This window comes from Leopardus geoffroyi, chromosome C3 (genome assembly GCF_018350155.1).
Source record: "Leopardus geoffroyi isolate Oge1 chromosome C3, O.geoffroyi_Oge1_pat1.0, whole genome shotgun sequence".
Lineage (NCBI taxonomy): Eukaryota > Metazoa > Chordata > Mammalia > Carnivora > Felidae > Leopardus > Leopardus geoffroyi.
Genome location: NC_059338.1, coordinates 26895422 through 26919920, shown reverse-complemented (window position 1 = coordinate 26919920; position 24499 = coordinate 26895422). Strand labels below are relative to the sequence as shown.

Below are 24499 nucleotides of genomic sequence, written 5' to 3'. Positions count from 1 at the left end.
TTGTCACCTGCAGGCAATGAGCTAAGTCTAGGAATTAAGAGGACAGCTGCAGCAATTTTAATAGAAATTTGATGTTGCCGAAACACTGAAGCAGCAACCAGTTCCGGTTTCTCTTTGTTTTTAAAATTTAAAAAATTTTCAGCGATTCATCGTGTGTGTGTGTGTGTGTGTGTGTGTGTGTGTGTTTTAAGTAGTGATCTGCCCCAGACTGGGGAAAAACAATCTGGTTCTTCATATCTCTAGTTTGAAAAGCACTGAGCTTGATAAGACTAAAGTCATCTTAAAACCAGTAAAAATCCAATTAAGGAGCGAGGGAAAACTATCTAATCGGCGCTGCTTGCAAAAATTAGCCACAAATCACACTCAGGATGTTTGGGCAGCATTTCCTTTATTGTTTCAGGACAGAAGCCCCAGTCCCCCTCCCACTGCCCTACCCTCCACCCCCCACCCCCAGCTCAGACGCCTAGTCTGGGGTTTGAAATTCATGCCCCGGCCCCCATCCCGCACCTGGCGCTCAGCCAAGCGCAGCGCCCCCCGCGGACGCTTCCGGGAGGCGCGGTCTGCCGCTTCCCGTAGCGCAGGCCGAAGGAGTTCCAGTTGTAGGTGGACAGGTCCTTCTCCCGCTGAACCAGCACCGCGCCCCGCGGGGCGGGGATCAGGCGGCTGCGGGGGGCGGCACTCTCGGGAGGAGGGCACAGCGAGGCCCCCCGCGCGTTGGGCTGGGCCCCGGCGGGGTTTCTCTCCGCGCATCGCGGGCTCTGCTCCCACGGGGCCAGGAGGGCCTGGGATCCGAGCCGCTGGCCTAGGGCAGAACCACAGGGAGAGGTTGAGGTGACGCCAGGAGAGAAGGCTTTGGAACACCTGTTCCCACCCCTAGCCTGTGCTTCCCTCTCGTAGTTCCTGGTCCCTTTCGTTCCTGGACCTCTAGGAAGCCCAGAGCCCAATGCAGACCATCTTAGCCGCCCCCGCCCCGGGTTAGGTCACTGGCTCCTCTTTCAACATAGCTTTGGTTTCAAATGGTTGCCAGAATGATCTTAAATGTCTTTGGTACTAAATCACTTCCTTTTCGGAAGCAAACAGGGTAGAGCTTGGAAATAAGCCTGCAGTATTTGTTGGACACTCAAGTTGGGCATTTCTTGGCTCACTGCCTGGCCCTCTGTCCTGTCTCTGTCTCAGGCTCCCGCACTGGACTGAGCTCCTTGGGGCGGGTGGGAGCCCCGCCCCATTCAGTTGTCTGAGTGCTTGAAACAGCCATCTGCGCCTGCGCGTAGTAGGGCTTCAAATGCTTGTTAAATATATAAGAGCAAATGAAAAGTCTGTAGTTAACAAAAACAAGGGTAGAGCTAAGACCACTGTGCCCCACACCTCTCCCCCAGTTAGTGTGACCCCCTAATAAGCTGCATAAGGATTCAGTGAAGAATGAGAAATTATCTGGGTCACCTTCACCTGCTCACCCCTGCCTCCCCAGATATAATCTCTTCCCTTCACACTGAGGGCTAACAAGGCTAATTAGGAAGGCACTTCACATGCAAGGCTTGTTAAATTCACTGTAATTTTTGGCAGTAAAATAGTGCAACTAGCTCTGAGTAGACAGGAACCCCAGCCAATTGTGGCACGAGATTAGTGGAAATGAGGCCTGGTGTGTGAGTGGGTGTGTTGAGGGGGGGGGGGTAGTTGGCTTTGAGCCCTGCTCCTCAATGCCTTGGCATACTTTGGAGGAGAGGAGTGTGGGCGTGGTTCAGAGTTAATGCTAATCTTCCTAGAAGGCCCCTCCCGCCTTGCTTAGGGCCTGGCTGAGGCAGGGAGGGATGATGGCTTTCTTCCCAGTGACACCCATCATCCCTGCAGTAGGATTACTGCTCAGGCTACTGTGTGTGGCCTCACTTAGAGCCACTTGCCGAAAAGAGTCAACAGGTCAATGTCCCTGGGGGGAAGCAGTGAGGTTATTCTCTGGGGGAGCCTCCCTCACCCAGAAAGAACACGTGGATCCCCGGAGAGAAGACACTGTTGGCCAAGGGCACCCGGGCCATCTTCTCTTTGCTCTGGGATATCTTATGGGCGCAGTGATATCACACGTGTACAGGGGACGCTCCAAGTTCCATGGCTAGAGAACTACCGCAGGCCGGAGAGGACAAGCCGCATCTCATGTGCCCAGGAAACTGACCACCAAGCAGTGTTAAACCCACAACTCCTGTTCCGGGGACTAGCTCGTGCCGCTCAGAGGCATGCTCTTGGCAGTTCCTGCACCTGCAGGGCTGTTGCAGCATTTGATTGATTTCCGGGGGTTTCTTTGCCTCTTTGGGCCTCCGTTTCTCCAGCTAATCAGTTGCACAGTGAACTCATAGGTTGACAGATATTAACAACCTGTCCTTTTGCTTAGGTCTTTTTTTTCCCCCTAAATTCCCCATACAGGGTCTGAGATCACTGATCAGAAAAGCTTGCATAGTACATTCCTTCCCAATGGATCTGCTCAGACAGGTGGTTGGCATCGAGCAGAGAACACACGTGAGGAGGAGCTCGGTGGTTGACCCGGGTCAGCCTTCGGATGCCCATAACAGCAGTAAGACATCCCTTGCTTGCAAGATTGATGCGGCCCCTAAATGAATGGCCTGTGCTAGTCTTAGGTTCTCATTAGAGGCAGCGTTTAAGTCACATTGATAGACTAGCCTTAATCTGAGAACCATGGTAACTCATACTTTACGACAACTCATGTGCAACCCCCCCCCCCGCCCCCGCCCTGCCCTGCCCTTCTTCCCAGACCATGCATACCTGTAGATAGAGGATTCTCCATGGGTGCCACCTTTTCAAACGTCTCCCTGAAGGAGGTGGCACAGAGGAAAAGCATCAGCTGCCAAGAAACCAGCGAGTTCATCCTGGTGAGAAGACAGGAGCTGGCAGTGCCCTGAGGCTGAGATAGAAGGAAGGAGGGGAGACTAGGTCAGGCGCAGGGCATGGGCAGGGTGCTGCCCAGTGTGAAGAGGAAAGCCCTGGAGGCGGGGGTGGGGGGGCGTGTGTGGCACCCAGGAGGGAGGGGTGAAGCGAAGCAGGGCAAGGAGTTTCACTGAGTGGAGGGCACTGAGGTCCAGACATCCTCTGGAGCCTGGGAGCTCCCCGCCGGGTTCTGCAGAAACCCTCCACTTCCTGGGCCCAACTCTCCCTTTAGACTGCAACTTCCCAAACCTGGCCCAGTTCCCTCCTGCTGCAGCAGAGACTTTCTTCTTTTCCTTTTCCAAGAAGAAAAGTAAGAAAGAGGCAATCATCTCATTATCTCTCATAACCCTTCGCAGACCTGAGGACTGTCATTAAATTGTCTTATTGCCTGTAATAACAGGGAAGAGAAAAAACTTTCCCTGATGTATCAGGTCAGTGCCACCTTTTTCTAGTCTTTTTGGGCTCCAAAAGGATATGCACTCAATTGACCTCGTGGTTTCGGCGGCTGGGGTGGGGGCTGCGTACCCTGATCCACACTTCACCCCCTTTGCCTTTACCCTCTCAGCCTCCCACCCCACCCCAGCAATTGCAGCCCCCAAGTTGAATTTCTGTTTGAAAAAGTCCTCGGGGGGGGGGGGGGGAGGGAGGGGCGCCTGGGTGGCTCAGTTGATTAAACATCCAACTCTTGGTTTCAGCTCAAGTCATGATCTTATGGTTTGTGAGATTGAGCCCTGCATTGATGCAGCTTGGAGCCTGCTTGGGATTCTGTCTCCCTATCTCTCTGCCCTTCCCCTGCTTGTGCTCTCTTTCTCAAAATAAATACTCATTAAAAAAAAAAAAAAAGTCATCAGCACTTTGGTATTGTCCAACAAGCATGATTAAAGACAAACTAATGGGGAGGCAGGTCAAAGGGATGGACAAAAAGTGTGTCCACTGGAGCTGCCGTGGTTCAGGGGGGCAAGTGGGAGGGGCAGGGCTATCACTGGTGCCCATCAGCTGCTAAAGAATGGTTGCTTAGCATGGTCTACCCCTTTGTTCTTGCCCCCACCCCCACCCCCCACCCTGCAGCCTCCAGGATCTGGACACGGGGCAGATAGGAAGACTCCTGAAATGGGATCAAGAACGCTCAAACCTGAGGGGCCTGGGTGGCTCAGTTGAGTGTCCAATTTCGGCTCAGGTCATGATCTCGCAGTTCATGAATTTGAGCCCTACCTCGGGCTCTGTGCTGACAGCTCAGAGCCTGGAGCCTGCTTCTGATTCTGTCTCCCCGTCTCTCTGCCCCTTCCCCGCTCATGCTCTGTCTCTTTCAAAAATAAATAAACATTAAAAGAAACCACATTCAAACCTGGCTTCAGCTCTGCCCCCCTCCCTGTGGGATGTAAGTCACCCCCATTTCAGGACCATTTTGCCTCTCTGTGAAGTAAGAGCATTGCATCAGACTGGACACCAACTGTCCCCTCAGATAGTCGCTTTTCCTTGCAGACTTTGATGCTGTGACACTCTGAAATCCAGACAAGTTTTCTGCACCTGCTTTAAGCCCTGGGTGGGTATGGAGGAGAGGCAGGATCAGTTCATTAGAGCAGCGTCAACCATTTCTTTTGTGGCTTCAGACCATGGATGCACACAGCCCAGGTTAGTTCAGAGATCATTCCTGAACTAGGTGCTGTGCTAGGTGCTAGGGGTGCACAGGTGTGCTAAGACACAGGGTGCTTGTTCCCAGCTCCTCCCCCAAGAACCTAGCTCAAGAAGTTGAGTCGTCTTGGCTGACCACTTCAAAATAACACCAGAAATGACAGGCTGGCAGCATGTGGGTACCCAGGGAGCTGTGGGGGCTTATCCTGGATGGGGGGCAGGCGGGTTTGCTACAGGGGGTGGCACCATGGCTGTTTCTGAGCACTGGTCAGCTGCGTGAATACAGGATTAAGGAAGGCATTTCCATCAGGGGGTGCTGGAGCTGGCCAGCAGGGGCCGGGCGTGGAGGGGACCACAGGTCCTCGACAGAGCTTCCCTGGAGAGACAGACTGTCTGTGGTGAGGCTGAAGAAGGGGCACGGGGCGGGGGCCTTCATCCCAGTGTAGGCTGAGCCCGAGGTGGGAATGTGTGTGTGTTGCATTTCAGATGAAGCATTCCGGCTGCTATGCGCAGGCAGTGTGGTGAGTGGGGAAGGTGAGGGGTGGGCAGGCATATGGTTAGAAGGCTAGTGTAACTTCTTCCAAGCTCCTGGCACCCTGTAGCGCCTCCTCCCCATTATAGATACCACCGTGGCAGGTGAGCATGCCCACGTACCCTCTCCCAGGCAGCACAGGGGCATTGAACATAGTAGAGTTGAATTGTTTGGAAAAGAACCATCAGCTTTCACAGGGCCTGGAGACGTTGACCTGCTGTAGGCAATTTCTGTGCCCCCACCACAGGCTATGTACCTAATCAGTAAAAGATTCCAGGTGTGGTGGGAAAGCTTTTGAAGTGAGGTGGCTTCCTTCCTGGGGTGACCCCCGGTTCTTGGTGCAGGTGGCTAGCAGGGTGCAAAGGGGCTCTTGGGTTAGGTTTGTACTTGCCATCCGGAAGTTGGGAGAGCTGCTCGGAGGAGACCTGTGGAGCCCACGAGCCCTGAGGGCTTCCCTAGCTCCCTCCAAAAGCTCCCGTGGCCTCTCATCCCAGCCAGAACTCACTCACTGTTCCTATTCCTTCCACTGTAAGGGATCCCCAAGGTCCTGGTTTCATAAATTTGAGTCAGGGTATTCACTGACTAATCCCAGAATAATCTGGCCAACCTGATAATCAGGAAAGATCAGCATCCCCTTTGCCTGTCTGGGCTACAACTGTCGTTCTTGGAACTAAATTCCTGCTCCCACCTCTGGAGCCTCCCTGGGGCTGGGCAGACCCCTCTCCACGTGTGGATGCCCCCGGGCACCTACCTTGGCTCTGTCCGGCCGGGTGGCAGCTCTGTGGGTCTCCAGGTGCTTCTTGGGTTGATGAACACTCACAGAGAGGGGAGCTGGGCTCCAGGGCTCACCCTCATCAGTGCCCTGATCCCGTCCCTTTTATAAAGCCTGGGGTGACGTCTCGTCTCCAGGCATAGGCCCACCTCTGCCTCCTCCCCGCCCTCAGACCCCTCAGAGAGCACAGCGTTTGCTGTCTCCCACTGCCTGGCTCTCAGCACTGAAAGCAGCCTCTTTGTCCCCCTCCAGAAGCCCTCCAAGGCTGGCTTTCTGATTCCCACTCTTCCTTCCATCCTCCTCACCCCCTACACCCCAGACCCACTCAGCTGGAGACCCATTATGCCCCAAATGACATGGAAATGGACTATGTGAGGGGGAGGGGGGGACCCTGCCCTCTAGACAGGAAGTACAAGCACACACAGTGTGAAGGAGCAGGAGAAAGGGGGTGGAAGAGAGAAAATCTAGAAGGTGAGCATACCTGGGAAGTGCCAAGGGAATCCAGATGGGTGATTTGCAGGTACAGCATCTGAAGATGCTGCTCGTGGGCTCCCCTCCACACCTCACCATCCCATGGCTTTGTAATCGCCGTGTTTGGAGGCAGCGACAGGGCTCCCCTTTGCACCCTGAGCATCTACTCCAGTGCTTGGTGTAGACACAGGGGGCCCTCATGGATATTTACTAGATGTATGCATTTACATCTATGTAGATGCATTTACATCTACATCTATGTATGCAAATGCATCTATGTATTTACTAGATGTATGCATAGCAAGGGACTCTGGTCTCCATCCTGGGCCTGCAAGAACGCTCTTTACCCTTGGCCGAGGGGCTTCCCAGGACACAGAACATCCCTTCTATCAGGCTTGGGCTCTCTGAAGGCAGGGGCTATGTCTCCGCCCTCAGACGAGAAGCTCTCTGAGCCCAGGTGCTACCTGGAGGGTGTACCATGCAGACAGCCGCCTAATTGATGGTTGAGTAGCATTTCCCACCAGCACGCAGGCTGATACCCATCACTGGTCTAATGCCTACTGCTAACAGGGGTTTACAGACATATTATCTCACTCATTAGGGCCATTAACCACAAGGATAAAAATGATAGGCTACGAGAGCAGGCCTGCCCCTTGCTCAGTGGAATGCTGTATGTGTCGGCCTGCCCTGAGTCAGGGACTGGACTTGACAGGCTAGAGACAGTGACTCTGAGTCTCAGACACACTCACAGCCTGGGGATTTAATCTTTGCTCTCCTCCCATAAATACAGGGCAGGATGTAATACCAGCCCCAGTCTGATCACGGTGGGGCCCCGGATCTCTGTCCGCAGCCATGTCAACAGCCTTTTGAGTTGACTTGGAATCTGAGGTCAGTCATTCAACTCTGTTCTTCCTTCTGGACTTGGAGAGGGCTGGGGATGATGGGGAGATGAGTCACTGCAGGGTGGAGGCAGCCCCCACTTCCTTTCCAGCCCCCTCAACCAATGATCCAAGTTCAAGGAGCTCGTCTCTGCTGTTCAGACCATTGAGCTGGTGCCTTGAAGCCTCCGGAACAGCTGTGGGAGCCAAGAATCATTACTTCAGACAAAGAGTGAGCAGCACACTCCATATCTAGGTTATTGTGGAGCGGGCCTTGAGAGCTAGGCCTTGAGGACAGATCGGGAGAGGGGGCCACGGGGATGAGCCAGCTGGCTGTAGGGCCTCCCTAAGCTTCTCAGCTCCTATTCTGTCAGAAAATATGCTTTAGAGAGAGGGAGGGGCAGGGGCTGGGGACCGCCGCCCCCTGCGTGCCTCCAGGAGAGGACAGGATCGGCCACCAGCTTCTGTTGTCACTGGCTGTCACACATCCTCTCCATGCCTGGGGCCCAGACTCAGCCAGCTCCCCAGAAATCTCTGGCACTTTCTGGCTGGGTCACCTAGACTCTCCGAATCTGTTTCTTTGGCTCTAATAAGGAGCTATGAATAGCCACTTGCCTCAATACCTACGCCTTAGGCACAATGCTCCTGGGTGCCCTCTCCTCCTCTGCTCTTGTCAAATGGAGAAGGTGTGGGGACGGGGAGAGGAGTTGAGGGGAAAGGGGCTTGAGGGGAGACGGGAAGGCTCCATTGCACTGGGGCAGCAGTCTCACCAGGGCCCCTCACCCCAAGGCATCATCACCAAGCCACATGCATAATCTACTTACCGCACTCAGGAAGGGGATGTCAGAGGCATTGCCCAGGAAGCCAAAGACGACAGGAAAAAAGCCCCTAGGAGCAGAGGTGGGGGGGGAGGGGTCAGCGATGGCCTGGGGCGAGATCCACCCAAAGGCTCCAACTTTGGTTCCCCAGAAAGCGGGCCCTTGGGCACCGGCGGCAGGCTTGGTTCTGCACCCCCTGGGTTTGGGGAGGCAACCATGCGAAGTGGTTAAGAATAAAGGGGCTGGGGTCAGGCTCCTTGGGTTCAAATCTGGGCTCTGCCACTTGCTTGTGCTGTATAAACTTGGGGCAAAATTCCTCAACTTCTCTGAATCTCAGTTCCCAGCTGTAAATGAGGTTAATAATAGTATCTACACCATAGGGCCTTCCGCAAAGAAATGTTCAAGAAGTGTTTGGGGGCACCTGGGCGGCTTGGTTGTTTAAGCGTCCGGTGCGGGTTGCGATCTCACGGTCAGTGAGTTTGAGCCCCGTGTTGGGCTCTGCGCTGAGAAAGCGCGAAGCCTGCTTGGGATTCTCTCCCTCCCATTAAAAAATTTTTTTAAGAAAAGAAGCGTTTGTATCATTGTTACTGTCTTCTCCTCCCTGGACTGGGTGGGTGCTGCCTGCTTCAGATTTCCTGGGCCCCCGCATGGGTAGCTGCTGGCAGCCGTGCTCATGGGTGTTTTCCCTGGTGCCTCGGCGTGGTGCCCACGCGTGGAGCCACCCTTTGCCCTTGGCTTCCCCACTCTTGTCAAACACACCCTGGCAAGGTCTGGCTGGGCACATGTGCACCATCGTTCAAAGGGCTTGGAAACACTGAGGTTGGCATGGGGGGAGCCCTGTGTGTGTGGAGAGGCGAGGGGGTTAGACATTTGAATGCTGGCTGAGCTATTTCCTCTCCGGGGGCCTCATTTCCCCGAGGCTCACTGACATCTCTGACGTCCCTTAGAGCTCTGATTTTGGTTTTCTCGCCACCCCCCCCCCCCCGAATGCTGTTGCAAGGGGTCTTTGTCAAGGTTTACGTTTGGTTGGAGCTACTGAATCTGCAGTGGCCCCACTCATCCTTCTAATCCCTCAATAAATGGTCACTGTCGTCAGAATTTGTCTTCTTGACTAGGTTGCGAGGTCCTCGGGAAGTTTCTCCCTGTTGAGCGCCACATCCCCCCACCTAGCTCTGTATTTGGCACGCAGTAGGTACTTTTTGTGTTTTTGACTATTTGAATAAGTGGCTGTTTGAATAGTGACATGTCTGGATGTTCAACAAGTGGATGGCAGAGCGCGTGTGAGAAAATTTAGTTTCTCGAAGCCACATTATATGATGTCTAGGAGGTCTGGGGCATTCAGGCTAATCAAAGTGTTTTTAAGGCTGCACTGGGCAAACGGAGGGCTTTATGAGAAGTCAGCGTCCTGGCCCTGGCTCCTTCCGGTGAGTGCATAAGCCATGCTTCTTCCAGCCCGTCTTCTCCATCCCACCACTGTCCCCCAGTGTCCCAGAGACAATAGGCATCCTCCCTCTCTAGCCCCACCTTCCCGACATCCTTTCCTTTCTTCTCCTTAAGCACCCCCCAGTCTCCTCTTAAAGCTTGCCTGTCCCCACGGCCTGTCTCAGGACAGGCCCTCCCTGCCCTGGACACCTCCCTGGCCTTGGCAGTGGCCACACATCTTCGCTGACTTCCACCCCACCTTTCAGCAGGCCAGGCTGACACTGGACAGGCCGAAGGACATGAGGCCAGCAGCCAGGGATGCCTGGATCAAGTCCAGATCCTCTGCATACTTTGTGTGAGACCTCCGGCGGGTGGGGGGAGGGGGGGCAGCCTCTCAGATCTGGTTTCCTCATCTGCAGAGAGCAATCCTGCAGTGGGTTGTAAAGACGATAAAGTGAGGTGACGACTGTGAATGTGCTAGGGGCATATGAGGGGCCAGGCAAATGCTAGTTCACTGCCCCTCCTCCCTGCTGGATTCTTCAAGTTGAAGGCAGGCCCTGTGTCTCCTCCTTAAGGGCAGGCCTAGGGCCGGGCACACAGCAGGTGCTCAATGTTTGCAGGTGGATGGGCCAATCCCTCCAATTTGTCCTTTGTCCTACTGTTGGAGGGAACTTCCAAGTGTCTGCCTGATGCCCATCTGCCTTTTCAGTTCTTCTGTGGCTCCCATCCGCGGGATAGCATCCCTGTGTCTGCATACCCTGTCGGTCGTGCTGGCCAAACCTGGCGGGGTGATCTCAGCTGCTCAGAGGCCCTGGTGGGCTCATCCAGGGGAAAGAGACCCGCACTCACTTGAAGAGGCTAAGGAATCCATAGGTTTCCAGGACCATGCCCAGGAGGGGCCAGCGCAGGAGCACAATGGCCACACCCCCCAGGAAGAAGCTGGTCCCTTTGAGCTTGTGCCTCTGGAAGAAGAAGGAAAAGGTCTTCCTCAGGCCGATGATGAGCAAGAGGCCAGTCAGGAATAGCAGCTGCGGGGAGGGAGGGAGAGAAGCATGAGAACCAACACACCAACACCCCCCGCCCCCCACCAACGGGGAGTCAGGGGCCAGGCCTGGGGCAGGACTTGCTGCCTCTTCAGGAAGAGTTCTGTTAGGAGCAGAACCGCCCCGAGACAGGAGGATGGACAAGGAGGACTTTGAAGGTCTCCATCCGTTCACCCAATTCAACCCAACTTCTTGGCTCCCAATCACTTTTTCATATATGACTTTATTTCTTGTCACACCAACACTTCCCGGGGAAGACGGCATAGACAGAGTCTCTCCATTTTACAGAGGTGAACACTGAGGCAGCCATACCTAGCCATAGCCAGCCATCAGGGCTCCACTGTCTGGCCCCGTCACTATCTTCAGCTTGGCTCCTAATGGTCCCTTAGGAGTGCCCAGGTGTCCATCAGATTTAACTCTCTGGCTTTCTTCCAGCATGTTCCATGCCTTTCCTCCCCTTCCTCATACCTTTTCTCTTGCTGTTCCTTCTGCCTCCACACCCATTGCCTTTCCAAATTCCTTTTCGTCCCTCTCCAGCTGGATATGCTTTCTTCCTCCAGACATCTTGTTCTAGATTAAGTGTACTTATCTTATTGCGACTTTATGGCTGCCCCTGCCTTCCTTCCCAGTCACGGACGTTCACGTTATGGCCCTATCCCTAGACAGGGGCGTTCCACTGGCAGGGACAGCAGCCCATTCATCTTGGTACCTGCAGGGCCTCACCCAGAGCTTTGGCATGAGAATCCATATCCTCGGATTCTCCGCGCCCAGCAGGCCTCGCTGCCGACCCCCGGCCACCCTCACCGGCCCAGGCTTGATGGTGCAGACCCCTGGATGGGCACAATCTGAATGAACTTGGGGCCCATCTTCCTGGCAATTGAGACCTCAGGTAGGTTGGTGGCGGAGGGTACACAGGCTTGGGGACTCACGTTTCCGAAGGCCAGGAGCACCGAATCAAAGTACAGGAGTATTCCAAAGAGGATGAAGAAGATTCCGAAGCCGGTGGTGCCCACACCAATTTCTGCAATGGGCAAGGAGGATGGGGTGGGATGGGCTCTGGGGAGCAGGTTGGGATGCTGGAAGTTTTCCCCACTGCTACTGGACAGTTGCCCTCTGGACAGTGGGGGATGGGACGGCTCCATTTCCACCCAGGAATCTCAGCTTCCGTGCTCACGGGGAATGATGGGACGGGAAGGGAAAGGAAGGGCAGGCACGGGTTTATGTTTCGCCCCTGCACGCTCCTGATCTGTTCCGTGCGCTGTGGCATTCTGTCCTCACCATGGGTCTGTGAGGCGGCTAGTGCTACCCTCGCTGCCTTTTGTATTTTCAGCTTCCCCTTGTTTATAAATGCTACATTGTCTACACGATGGTCAGGGTTGGGTCCCTCCGGTCCCGTCCTCCTGCAGCCGGCAGCTGCTGATGCCCAACTCACACCCAGGCAGAAGGGCACCACTGACCACTCACCACCACCAGCCCCGAAAAGCTTAGAACCGCCCGGCTGTCCTGCTCGATTTCTCAAGAGGCCTGCCCTCCTGGATTATTCTTCACACTGTCCGCTTCCTCCTCTAACTGCCCCATCCGCAGCTTTCAGGTGGCGACCTCTCATACTTAATTGGAAAAATAGAAGAATGTGCTCAGTGCTCACCTGGGAGTCTGCAACCTGGCCAACACCTGCTGCCCCACTCTGCACCCTCCCTCCTGCCACAGCACCTTGGGTGGCTCACCACACGCCCCTCAGCTTCCTCTAGCGTCAGTCCCGCGACTGGGCAGTTCTGTGCCAGGTTCTGGACCCACGCCGCCAGCACCCTACCCCGGTTTGTAGTGTGTGTTTTTGCTTCGTGTCCCAGGGCAACCTTTGAAGCTGCAGGCGTTTGCTGAGGGCCAGTGAGCACAGCACAGAAGGGCAGGATATTAAGGAGCCCCTTGTTTGGTCAAAGGGCTACATCTCTGACATTTTGATATATCTTCCAGATCGCTCCCCTCAGGAGGAGTTGTCACAAGAGCAGGATATGAAGTTCCCCTTTTCCCGAAACCCTCTCCAGCCCACAGAATTGTTCATTTTACTTATCTCTGCCACTCTGAGAGTCCACCAGTGACCACTCACTGCGCGGCTTCATTTCTAAATGGAATTAAACTGTCATTTTCAATGGTGATGAAATACACATACAATTCAGCATCTTCGCCATTTCTACACACACGCCCAGGGGCGTGAAGTACCTTCACAGTGGTCTGCGATGGTCACCGCCAGCCACCTCCCGGGCTTTCCATCTGTCACAACTGAAACTCTGTCCCCATTGAACACTAACTCCCCGTTCTCCAGTCCCTCTCAGCCCCCGGCAACCTCCACTCTATTTTCTGGTTCTGGGAGTCTAACTAGGTGGCCTATATGGGAAGTCATACAGGGTTTTCACGTGACTGGCTTATTTCACTTGGCATAATGGCCTCAAGGTTCATTCAGGCTGCAGCCCTCGTCGAATGTCCCTCTTGTTTAAGGCTGAGTGATAGTTCATTGTATGGATGTAACACAGGTTGTTTATCTACTCATCTGTGGGTGGAACTTGGGTGGTTTCCACCTTTTGGCTACTGGGAATAATGGTGGTGTGACCATGGGTGAACAAAGAACTCTTTGAGACTCTGCCTCCATTTCTTCTGGGGTATATACCCAGCAGTGGGTTTATAGATGATGCTAGATGATAGGGTAGTTCTGTTTGTAAGGTTTTGAGGGAGCGCCACACTGTTTTCCACAGCAGCTGCATTTGACATTCCTAGTACGAGGGTCCAAGGGTTCCAATTTCTATGCATCCTCACCAACACTTGTTATTTTCTGTTTTGTTTTGTTTTGTCTTCTTTTTGATAACATCCATCTTAATGAGTGGGAGGTGGTATCTCGTTGTGGTTTGTTTAGCATTTTCCTGACGATCCGTGATCGTGAACATCTTTTCTTTTTTAAACGAATTAATTTTTGAGAGGCAGAGAGAGAAAGAGAGAGAGAGAGAAAGAATGATCAGGAGCGGGGTAGAGTGAGAGGGAGAGAGAATCCCAAGCAGGTTCCGTGCTGTCAGCGCGGAGCCTGGCACGGGGCTCAAACTCACCAACCGTGAGATCATGACCTGAGCTGGAATCAAGAGTCAGACGCCTAACTGACCGAGCTGCCCAGGCGCCCCTTGAACATCTTTTCATGTGCTTGTTGGCCATGTGTAGATCTTCTTTAGAGAAATGTCCATTCAAATCCTTTGCCCATTTTAACAGGTTGGAGTTGTTGTTGTTGTTGAGTTGTAGGAGTTCTTTATATATGCTGGATATTAACCCCTCATCAGACATACGGTTTGCAAATATCTCTCCCATAGGAGAAATCACTCTGTTGATTGTGTCCTTTGATGCAGGGAAGTTTTCAATCTTGATACACTCCAATTTAACTACTTTTTCCTTTGTTGCCTATATTTTTGGTATTATATCCAAGAAATCATTGTCAATTTCAGTGTCGTGAAGCATTTCTCCTAAGTTTTCCTTAAGGGCTTTATAGTTTTAGCCCTTACTTTGAGTTAAGATAAACTTTGAGTTAATTCTTGCAGATGGTATAAAGTACAGGTTCAACTTCATTCTTTTGCACATGGATGTCCAGTTTGCCCAACATCGTTTGTTGAAAAGACTGTCATTTCCTCACTGAATGGTCTTGTCACCCTTGTTGAAAATCACTTGACCTCTGTACCTGGGTTTACTTCTGGGCTCTCTGTTCTATCCCTTTGGTTATGTGTCCGTTTCTATGCTAGTCCTACACTATTCTGATCACTGCAGCTTTCTAAAAGTTTTGAAACCAGGAAGTGTGAGACCTCCAATTCTGTTCTAAGATTGCTTTCGCTATTTGAGATCCCTGAAGGTTCCATATGCATTTTAGGATGGATTTTTCTGTTTCCACAAAAAACGCCATTGGGATTTTGATAGAGATCACACTGAATCTGTAGATTGCTTTGGGTAGTATTGACATCTCAACAATATTAAATCCTCCAACCCATAAACAGAAGATGTCTATTTATTTGTGTCTTAAAACTTCCATCAGCAACACTCAGTATTTTTCAATAAGACTTTTGCCTCCTTGGTTAAGTTTGTTCCTAAGTATTTATTCTTTTTTTTTTTAATTTTTTTTTTCAACGTTTATTTATTTTTGGGACAGAGAGAGACAGAGCATGAACGGGGAAGGGGCAGAGAGAGGGAGACACAGAATCGGAAACAGGCTCCAGGCTCCGAGCCATCAGCCCAGAGCCTGACGCGGGGCTCGAACTCACGGACCGCGAGATCGTGACCTGGCTGAAGTCGGACGCTTAACCGACTGCGCCACCCAGGCGCCCCAAGTGTTTATTTATTTTTGAAGGAGGGAGAGAGGGAGGGCGGGAGGGAGAGGGGGAGAGAGGGAGAGAGAGACAGAGAGAGAGATAATGTGAGCAGGGAAGGGGCAGAGAGAGAGGGAGACACAGAATCTGAACCAGGCTCCAGGCTCTGAGCCATAAGCACAGAGCCCAACAAGGGTCTTGAACCCATGAACCACACGCTCATGACCTGCGGAAGTTGGATGCTTAACCGACTGAGCCACCTAGGTGCCCTGTAATTGTCTTCTATTTGATGGTATTATAAATGGAACCGCGTTGCTTCCTTTGAAAAAATTACTGATGATGTGACACTTCGAGTTTACGCTGTAGTTCTGCGACATACTTTATCTATTTCATGTATTTAGAATGCCTTCTTTTCTTTTTATTGTAAATTATGTGGTAGACGGGGATATGGCAAGACTGTCTTTCTCAATGACAACATGTGTAACTTTATTTAAAATGGCTTCATTTTTAGGAGCACCTGCCTGGCTCAGGTGGAAGGGCATAGAACTCTTGATCCTGGGGTCGTGAGTTTGAGCCCCAAGTTGGGTGTAGAGGTTACTGAAAAAATAAACTTTAAAAAATGGCTTAATTTTTTAGAAATTGAAGGTGGCTTAATTTTTTAAAAGTGTATTTATTTTGAGAGAGAGAGGGCATGCACATGTGCAAGTGGGGGAGGGGAGAGAGAGAGAGAGAGAGAGAGAGAGAGAGAGAGAGAGAGAATTCCAAGCAGGCTCTGTGCTCTCAGCACAGAACCTGATGTGGGGCTTGAACCCACAGACCGTGAAATCATGACTTGAGCCGAAATCAAGAGCTGGATGCTTCACTGGCTGAGCCACCCAGATGTCCCTTAATTTTTTTTTTTAAAGAAACATAAAGGTAATTTTTAAAGGGAAAAATTTTACTGGACTTGCTAACTAACATCTTAGAATGGGTCCCTATAATACCTATGAAATTTCCATTACTGCCATACTTTTAGAGATAGTTATAAAATGTTGTTAAAAGTCTGTTATAAAATATTGTTAAGAGTCTGGTTGTTTCGAGGCAGAACTGTAAAAACAAAACAAAAACAAAGTCTTTGAGACTAGACTTATTGGCTACGTTCTGTTTACAAGGGAAAGAAAATCAAACAACGCTATCATCATCAGGTCATTTTTCATAATCTGTTACCATAGTGAACTTAAGAGGAGTAGGGTCAGGTTCAGTATAGAAATAAGGCCAAAGGACTTCTTTAAAAGAATCACTAAACATAGAGATAAGAGGAGGGATGTCTGGCCGGCTCCGTGAGTACAGCATGTGACTCTTGATCTCGGGGTTGTGAGTTTGAGCCCCACGTTGGGGGCAGAGATTACTTTAAAATACAAACGAGACCAAAACTTCATTTAACTCATGGTACAGAAAAAAAATGCCAGTCTCACTGGGTCTCCCATTTGGCAGAGCTGGATTTTGTGAGGACCCAAGGCGACATCCTCTCTCTTGACATATCCAGCTGCCCAGAATGCAGCTCCTACTAGCGGCCGATTCCTTCCGTTTCTGACAAACCTCGGTGACGTATAGGCACTTGTCTCCTACCATTAAAATGTCATTGATTCCAATTCTGATGATACACCCTTCCCTTCCATCTCCTTTAGTAGATGTTTTTGTATAGAAATGGTGTGAATATCTTATTGGGTTTTCATTTTGTTGTGTTAACATATCCGTATGTCCATCCTGCAAACACTTAAGAAGACCCTCTCACTCACTTTGCAGACACAGCATAAGTTTCTTGAATTCACACTATGTTCTCCCCGCTCCTGCAACAATGATTTACTGGCCTGGAGAGTTATCACTTTTCCAACTTGTTCCATGTCTTTCCTCAAGAGCTGGTACAGTTCCAGAATTTTCCTGCACTGGGGGCAGCCTTCCTTAAGGGCCATGCTTACTGCTTCCGGCGCCCAGGGGGAAACTGCACTGTGGACACAAAACCTCACTGAAAAGGGTCAGAAACTCTGTTTCTCATACATAAACCTCAGAACTTTCTTTGCCTCTTGCTCCCAGGAGCTTAGCGATTTCAGTTGCTACCAACCGGGGGCTGCTCTTGAAGTTCTCCTTGGGGCAGCAAGCGAGGTGGCCGAGGGGGCGGGAGATGGGGCATGTCACCAGGAGTGACAGAAGTACCTGCAGCCAACATCCCATGAGCCACACAGATGGGGCGGTGCTCCCCCTGCTGGAGACCCGCCAGAGTTGATGTTTCTTCAATCACTTGATTTAGGTGGTGTCCCCCTAAATCAAGCGGGACCCCCCACCCCCACCCACTACAAAGTTACTCTCCAGCCCCCCACCCCGACCCTGCCAGGATGCCCTCCTCACCCTGCCCTGGTGGCACCCTCTCCCTCCCAGCTGACAGCTTTAAGACTAAATCAGGGCTAGAAATAGGAAGGAGGGAAACGAGAAGAGAAAGAGCCTTTCTTCACTTTCAAAATTAACCAACAGCTGGGGCGCCTGGGTGGTGCAGTTGGTTAAGCGTCCGACTTCAGCCAGGTCACGATCTCGCGGTCCGGGAGTTCGAGCCCCGCGTCAGGCTCTGGGCTGTTGGCTCAGAGCCTGGAGCCTGTTTCCGATTCTGTGTCTCCCTCTCTCTCTGCCCCTACCCCGTTCATGCTCTGTCTCTCTCTGTCCCAAAAATAAATAAACATTGAAAATTAACCAACAGCGATTCCTAGTGAAAACTGCTAACACTCGTGACCACCCTGGGCCAGGCACAGTCTAAGCACTTCACACATATTCACTCATTCACTCACATATATTCACACGCATTCACTCATTCATTCATTTTCATCGCTGCCTATGAAGTGGGTTATGTAGGAAACCCTACTGCGCTGTTGGCCCCACGTCACAAACAGAATAGAAACGCGGAGAGGTTGAGTCACTTGCCCAGCAGGACGCAGCCAGTAGCTGGCGGAACCAACGTCTGCCCCCAGTCGTCTGGCTCTAGAAGATGTGCCTTTAACCAACCCGTCCGGTCCGCTTCTGCCCCCAGACCCCTCCACAGGAGTGGCTCTTGCTCCAGCCATCCATGATGTCCCTGTTCCCAGATCCGACAGCCATCCATCCAGGTGGGTGTCGGCCCCTCATCTGTCAGTGGTTGGCCGCTCCCTTCTCAAAACACCCTCCCTTGGCTTCCGTGACACCGTGTTCTCGCTTCTCATCCTGCTGTTCCCACCACTCCGTCCCAGTGTCCTTTGCCAGCTCCTCCTTCTCTCTCTTCCTCTGGGGGTTTCAGTTGCTCGGGGCTTCAGCCCGAGCTCGCTTCTCTTTTCATTCTATTTCACATGCATTCCCACGTCTTTAAATATCACTTGTGTGCTGACAGCATCGATATTTCTCTTTCCGGCCCATGCCTCTCTTTGAGCTGCCAAACTCACACCCAGCTGCCGGCTTGGCATCCCAGCTTGGCGCTCTCCCTCCAGGGCCTCTGGAACTCCACAGGTCCAGGCGGAGCTACAGGGCTTCCTTCCTTGGTTTTCCCCAAATGAATAAAAATGTCCCCCCCCCCCCCCCCCCCCCCGCCCCAGCCAGCAGCTTGAGGCAGAAGCCCGAGAGCCATGCCGAGACTCCCTCACTGCTCTCGCCATCCCTCCTGTTCGGCCCACAGCTAAGTTTTATTGCTTCTTCTTGCCTAAGCTATCTTGAAAGGGGTGCCTTTCCCTCCACCTTTACCGCTAAATTCCAAGCCACCGTCATCTCTTTCCTGGACTCCTACAACACTCTCCAGTTTGTCCCCTACTTCAGTCCCCCGCTTCTCGGCCCTTCTCCACACAGCACTCAGGGGCCTTAGAAAGCATACAGCCCAATCATATTAGTGCACCGCTCGGGACCCTTCGTGGCTTCCCACTGGGCTTAGGCTCCAAGTGTCCCCTGAGCCACACCTTGGCTTACAGGCTCTGCATGGTGCGGTCTCCACTTGCCTGTTCATCTTCCTCCTGCCACCATCCCCCTTGCCTATCATACTCTAACCACATTACCCTTCCTCCCTTGCTCCCTCTCCCTCCTTCTTCCCTCCCTTCCTTCCTCTCTTCTTTCCTTCCTTCCTCCCTCCCTCCCTCTTTCTTCTTTTCCTCCCTCCCCCCTCCTTCTTCCCTTCCTTCCTCCCTCCCTCCCTCCCTTCCTCTCTTTCTTTCCTTCCTCCCTCTCTCCCTTCTTTCCTTTCTTCCTCTTTTTCTCCCTTCTCCCCTCCCTCCCTCCCTCCATGACCCCTCCTTCTTCCATTCGTCTCTTCTTCTTTTCCTTCCTTCCTTCCTTCCTTCCTTCCTTCCTTCCTTCCTTCCCTCCTTCCCTGTTCATCACTGTGTCTCTGAGCCTTCCTTCCTCAAGGCCTTTGTATATAGGGTTCCTCCCACATTATCTGCCTAAGGCATATGCATCCTTTAAGTCTTAAGGTTCCGGAGGGCAACCCGGTCCACTCACCATTACCTGACCTAAATCTGGTTCCCTCATCTCTCTCTCTCTCTCATTGCGGACTTCCCACACTTTGGTTTAATAAAATGTTGGCTTGCCACCAGACTCAGGGGTCAGCTTCCTTCTCTATTTTTATTCCCTAAGTCAGCAGTTCTCAACCCAAGGGATGGACGGGCAGGGGTGATTTTGTTCCCCAGGGGACATTTGGCAATGTCTGCACACATTTTTCAGGGTCACGGATGGGAGGAGGACATACCAGCAGCAAGGACAGACCCGCACGACAAAGAATTGTCCTGCCCCCAAATGTCAGTAGTGGGGAAGCTGAGAAACTGTGCCCTAGGCGACCTCATGCACTCGTGGTCTTAAATACCGTCTATATGCTGGCAACTCCCAAATGTCTCTAACTCGGCCCTCAACCTTGAACTCCAGACTCCTATACCTGACTGCCTGTTTGGCAGCTTACCTGGATGTCTACTAACACAGCAAACTCGACACGTCCAAAACCCAAATCGACCCATCTAATCGCTCAGGCTGAAAATACTGGTGGGAGTCTCGACTTCTTTCTCTCATGCCCACATCAAGCCCACCAGCAAATCCTTCCAGCAGTTTCCTCAAAGCTGACCCAGCCTTGACCACTTTCCACCACTTCCCTGCCACCGCCCTCACGGCTTCTACCATCTCTCACCTCGGAACTGTCCCCCTGTGGCTGACCGCACACCTCCACAGTCTGTTTGCAATCCGGCACCCGGAGCGATCTTTTAAAAATGTACATGAATTATACACTGGAGTATTACTCGGCAATCAAAAAAGAAGGAAATCGTGCCATTTGCAACCACGTGGCTGGAACTAGAGGGTATTACGCGAAGCGAAATTAGTCAGAGGCAGACAAATATCACATGACTTCACTCATAGGAGGAATTTAAGAGACAAAACAGGGGCGCCTGGGTGGCGCAGTCGGTTAAGCGTCCGACTTCAGCCAGGTCACGATCTCGCGGTCCGTGAGTTCGAGCCCCGTGTCGGGCTCTGGGCTGATGGCTCAGAGCCTGGAGCCTGCTTCCGATTCTGTGTCTCCCTCTCTCTCTGCCCCTCCCCCGTTCATGCTCTGTCTCTCTCTGTCCCAAAAATAAATAAACGTTAAGAAATATCTTTAAAAAAAAAAAAAAAAAGAGACAAAACAGATGAACCTAAGGGAAGGGAAGCAAAAATCATATAAAAACAGGAGGGGGACGAAACAGAAGAGACTCTTAAATATGGAGAACAAACGAGGGCTTGTGGGGGGGGATGGGCTAAATGGGTAAGGGGCACTAAGGAATCTACTCCTGAAATCATTGTTGCACGGATGCTAACTAATTTGGATGTAAATTAAAAATATAAAATTAAGATAAATTTACACAAATTGGGGCGCCTGGGTGGCTCAGCTGGTTAAGCATCCAACTTCGGCTCAGGTCATGATCTCGCGGTTAGTGGGTTTGGGCCCTGCGTCCGTCTCTGTGCTGACAGCTCGGAGCCTGGAGCCTACTTTGGATTCTGTGTCTCCCTCTCTCTCTGCCCCTCCTCTGCTCACACTCTGTCTGTCTCTCTCTCAAAAATAAATAAACATTTAAAAAAATTTTTTTAAAGGGCGCCTGGGTGGCTCAATCGGTTAACGACTTCAGCTCAGGTCATGATCTCACGGTTCGTGGGTTCAAACCCTACGTCAGGCTCTATGCTGAACGCTTGTTCAGAGCCTGGAGGCTGCTTCGGATTCTGTGTCTCCTTCTCTCTCTGCCCCTCCCCCACTCACACTCTGTCTCACTGTCTCTCAAAAATAAATAACTGTAAAAAAAATTTTTTTAAATAATAAAAATAATAAAAATGTCCATAAATTGGGGTACCTGGGTAGCTCAGTCGGTTGAGCGACCGACTTCAGCTCAGGTCATGATCTCAAGGTTCATGAGTTTGAGCCCTGCATAGGGCTGGGCTCTGTGCTGACAACTCAGAGCCTAGAGCCTGCTTCAGATTCTGTGTCTCCCTCTCCCTCTGCCCCTTCCCAGCTGGCACTCTCTCTCAAAAATAAATAAATCTTAAAAAAAAAGCTTAAAAAAATAAAAATGTACCTATATCATATCACTCACTCCTTTGTACAAAACCCTCCAGTCATTTCCCATCTTGTGGAGATAAAACCAAAGTTCTTACACAGCTTCGTTGTTCGGTGACCTCCCAGACCTAAACTCCTCCCACCCTCCCCTTTACTCACTTTGCTGCAGCCACACCACACGCTAAGTATGCTAATGCCTCAGGGCCTTTGCACGGGCTATTCCCGCTCCTGGAAAAATTTCCCCTCCAGATCATTGCATAGCTTTGCTTCCTTGCTTCTCTGTATAAAAGGAAGCCTTCCCTAACCACGCTATACAACGCAGTAACCCCTCCTACCTCACTCTCCCTAGCCTCCCTACTCTATTTTATTTTTGTCCAGAGGACCCATCACCATCTGACATACTACATACTTATTTCTTGATCTGTTAATTCCCTGTTTCCCCACCCTAGCTTGTAAGCAGGAAAAGGTCTGTTCCATTTCAGTATACTATTGTATACTCTATGCCCAACACAATGCTTGGCACAGAGTGGGGATGAATTTGTTCAGTGAATGAATACTATCTCCAGTTCACAGATGAGATCCTGGGCTCAGAGGCTTTACATCACAGTTCTCCCTGCCCCTCCCACATCTGTGGACTATCTCCCTTCCCTCTCCCTGCAAAGGAAGAGAAGGATATTTAGGAGTGGGGCACCTGGGTGGCTCAGTCGGTTAAGCTTGGGATTTCAGCTCAGGTCATGATCTTGTGATTTGTGAGTTCAAGCCTCGCGTGGGGCTGTCAGCACAGAGTCCGTTTTGGATCCTCTGTTCCCCTCGCTCCCTGCCCCTCCTCCACTCATTCTCTCTCTCTGTCTCGAAATAAATAAACTTAAAAAAAAAAACACCCATATTTAGGAGTGATGGTATGGTAATCTGGGGACAGGCGTGGAGTTTAGTTTTTGGTAAGAAGAAACCCAAGGTGGAGTGCCTGGCTGGCTCAGTCTGTGGAGCGGGCGACTCTTGATCTCGGGGTCATGAGTTCGAGCCCCACGTTTGGTAGAGTTGACTTCAAAAAATAAAAAAAAAGAGAAACATGATATTTAGAAGAAGAAGAAGCGTGCCAAGACCACAGGAGACGCTGAGAGTTTGTGGGGGAAATGTCTGAATGGGCAGAGGCCTCCTGAGTCCCCCTTGGCGGCATCCCGGGTCTAAGAACCATGATGGGAAAGGGAACGGCACGGGGGGGGGGGTGAACTTGCCGCCCCCCCCACCCACCCCCAGGCACCAACCTCTGGCTACGCGGGGGTCCTGAGCAACCCTCCCCCCACGGGGAGGCAGAGGAGCCACACCCGGTCCTGGCCCCGCTGCCCGGAGGATGCCAGCACAGCACCTGCCGGCCGCCGGCTCCAGAGGTCGCCTTGCCTGCTGCCCAGAGAGAGATCCCGGCTGGGAGGGGCGGCGTCTCCCTCCGCCCCAGGCTGGATCCTCCCTTCCAGCCCAGCCCCCTCCACGGCACCGGCCCCCCCACTCACTCTGCCATTCGGTGATGGAGATCATGCCGCAGGCTGCCTGGGGGGCCTTCCGGGTCGAAGCTGCCAAGGGGAGAGGAGCAGGGAGGACCGCGCTTGTGCGTGCTCCAGGCAAGCTGACCCTTGGGAAATTGTGAAACGGGCCTCTGGTAAATCATTAACTCCCTCCGCTCTCCAAACCCCACCTCTCCCCCCCCTCCCCACCCAAACGGCTGCTTAAAGTCGCAGGCTCCCTTCTCCTGGATCTTCTCAGAGGACACCAGCCCTGGGCACACGCTCCGCCCACCTGGCGAAGGCAACGCCCACCTGACCCCGCCAACGCCCCCGACTCCCGCGCCCTGAGGCTGAGTGTAACTGCTTCCAAGTCCTCCGCAGAACTCAGACCGTAGAGTGGACTGGGATCTCGGGCTCCCCGGGTTCCTTGCCTGGCTTGGTGGGGGTGTGGCAAGAGTTGGAATCCGCGTTTCTCTTCGGAAAAGTATTCAATTCATCGTGCCTGTGAAGTCCGCTTGCTTGGCGCTAGTACCCATGCTAGACGCTAGGGGGCGGCAAGCCACTGGGTAAAACCTGTTGCCGGCAGTCTGGGCGAGCCGGGTTGGGTTACAGCAAGGGCAAAAGCGCCCCAGAGGAGTTAGACACAAAAGGCTTCGACCTCCTTTTCCCCAGCGGTGTCCAGCGGCGGACAGTGAGGTTGAGCCAGGGAGGATGAAAGATGAATTTGGGCTTGGGGTAGAGCTGGACGATTTCAGAAGCCTAGTTCTGAAAGTCCACCCACCAGCTGTGTAGACATGGGTCATCCTTCCCTCCCTCTGTGGGCCTGTAAAAAGAGGGGCAGATAGTTCTTAACATCCTTTCTGCCACCGTAGAGCCGTGGCTCTCAACCCATGAGCCAGCATCCCCTTTGTAATGTCCCCTCTATCCTGAAATGAAGTTCATAGATGATATGAGCAATCTACACACATCATTTTTAAAAACACAAAACTAGGGGCGCCTGGGTGGCGCAGTCGGTTAAGCGTCCGACTTCAGCCAGGTCACGATCTCGCGGTCCGTGAGTTCGAGCCCCGCGTCGGGCTCTGGGCTGATGGCTCAGAGCCTGGAGCCTGTTTCCGATTCTGTGTCTCCCTCTCTCTCTGCCCCTCCCCTGTTCATGCTCTGTCTCTCTCTGTCCCAAAAATAAATAAACGTTGAAAAAAAATTTTTTTTTTAATAAAAACACAAAACTATATAAAGAAGGGAAAAATCATAACAAAGCACGATGTCTCTCAATATATTAATGTTCAGGCAAGATTTAATGAAGCCATAAGTGAAACAGGCAGATTGCTTGCACCTACTTATAATAAATACACTTAAATTTAAGAGAAATAGAAGACCAGAGAGTCATTATATACAAAACAAAATAAAAACAAAAACCCTCCCCACCCACAAGAAAATGAGAGAGTAGTAGGAAATGAACAAAAGAATAAAACCCGTTTGGTAAATTACAACAAACGGAGTGTACTTACATATAAAAAGAGAAAGAGGGAAATAGCCTTAATTGAAAGAGGGATAACATAGCAAGGCAGAGTGGAGACAATGAGGAGGCGCGATGTGAATGCAAATGAACTGGGTCTTCTGTGT

The 24499-nt window shown here is 51.8% G+C and overlaps 2 protein-coding genes across 2 annotated transcripts; both read right to left on the bottom strand.

The window, feature by feature from the left end:
* Positions 1 to 475: 475 nt before the first annotated feature.
* On the bottom strand, positions 476 to 6981 carry KISS1 (KiSS-1 metastasis suppressor). The gene is made up of 3 exons (XM_045456340.1): positions 5847 to 6981; positions 2770 to 2908; positions 476 to 802 (listed from the first exon to the last, which is right to left on the bottom strand). The coding sequence occupies exons 2-3, from the start codon at positions 2870 to 2872 to the stop codon at positions 483 to 485; spliced, it is 423 nt and encodes a 140-aa protein (XP_045312296.1). The 5' UTR covers positions 2873 to 2908; positions 5847 to 6981; the 3' UTR covers positions 476 to 482.
* Positions 6982 to 7078: 97 nt separating this feature from the next.
* On the bottom strand, positions 7079 to 23033 carry GOLT1A (golgi transport 1A). The gene is made up of 5 exons (XM_045456341.1): positions 22886 to 23033; positions 11429 to 11520; positions 10306 to 10484; positions 8041 to 8104; positions 7079 to 7413 (listed from the first exon to the last, which is right to left on the bottom strand). Exons 1-5 carry the CDS (start codon positions 22908 to 22910, stop codon positions 7375 to 7377), a joined length of 399 nt encoding a protein of 132 aa, XP_045312297.1. The 5' UTR covers positions 22911 to 23033; the 3' UTR covers positions 7079 to 7374.
* Between the last annotated feature and the right edge of the window lie 1466 nt (positions 23034 to 24499).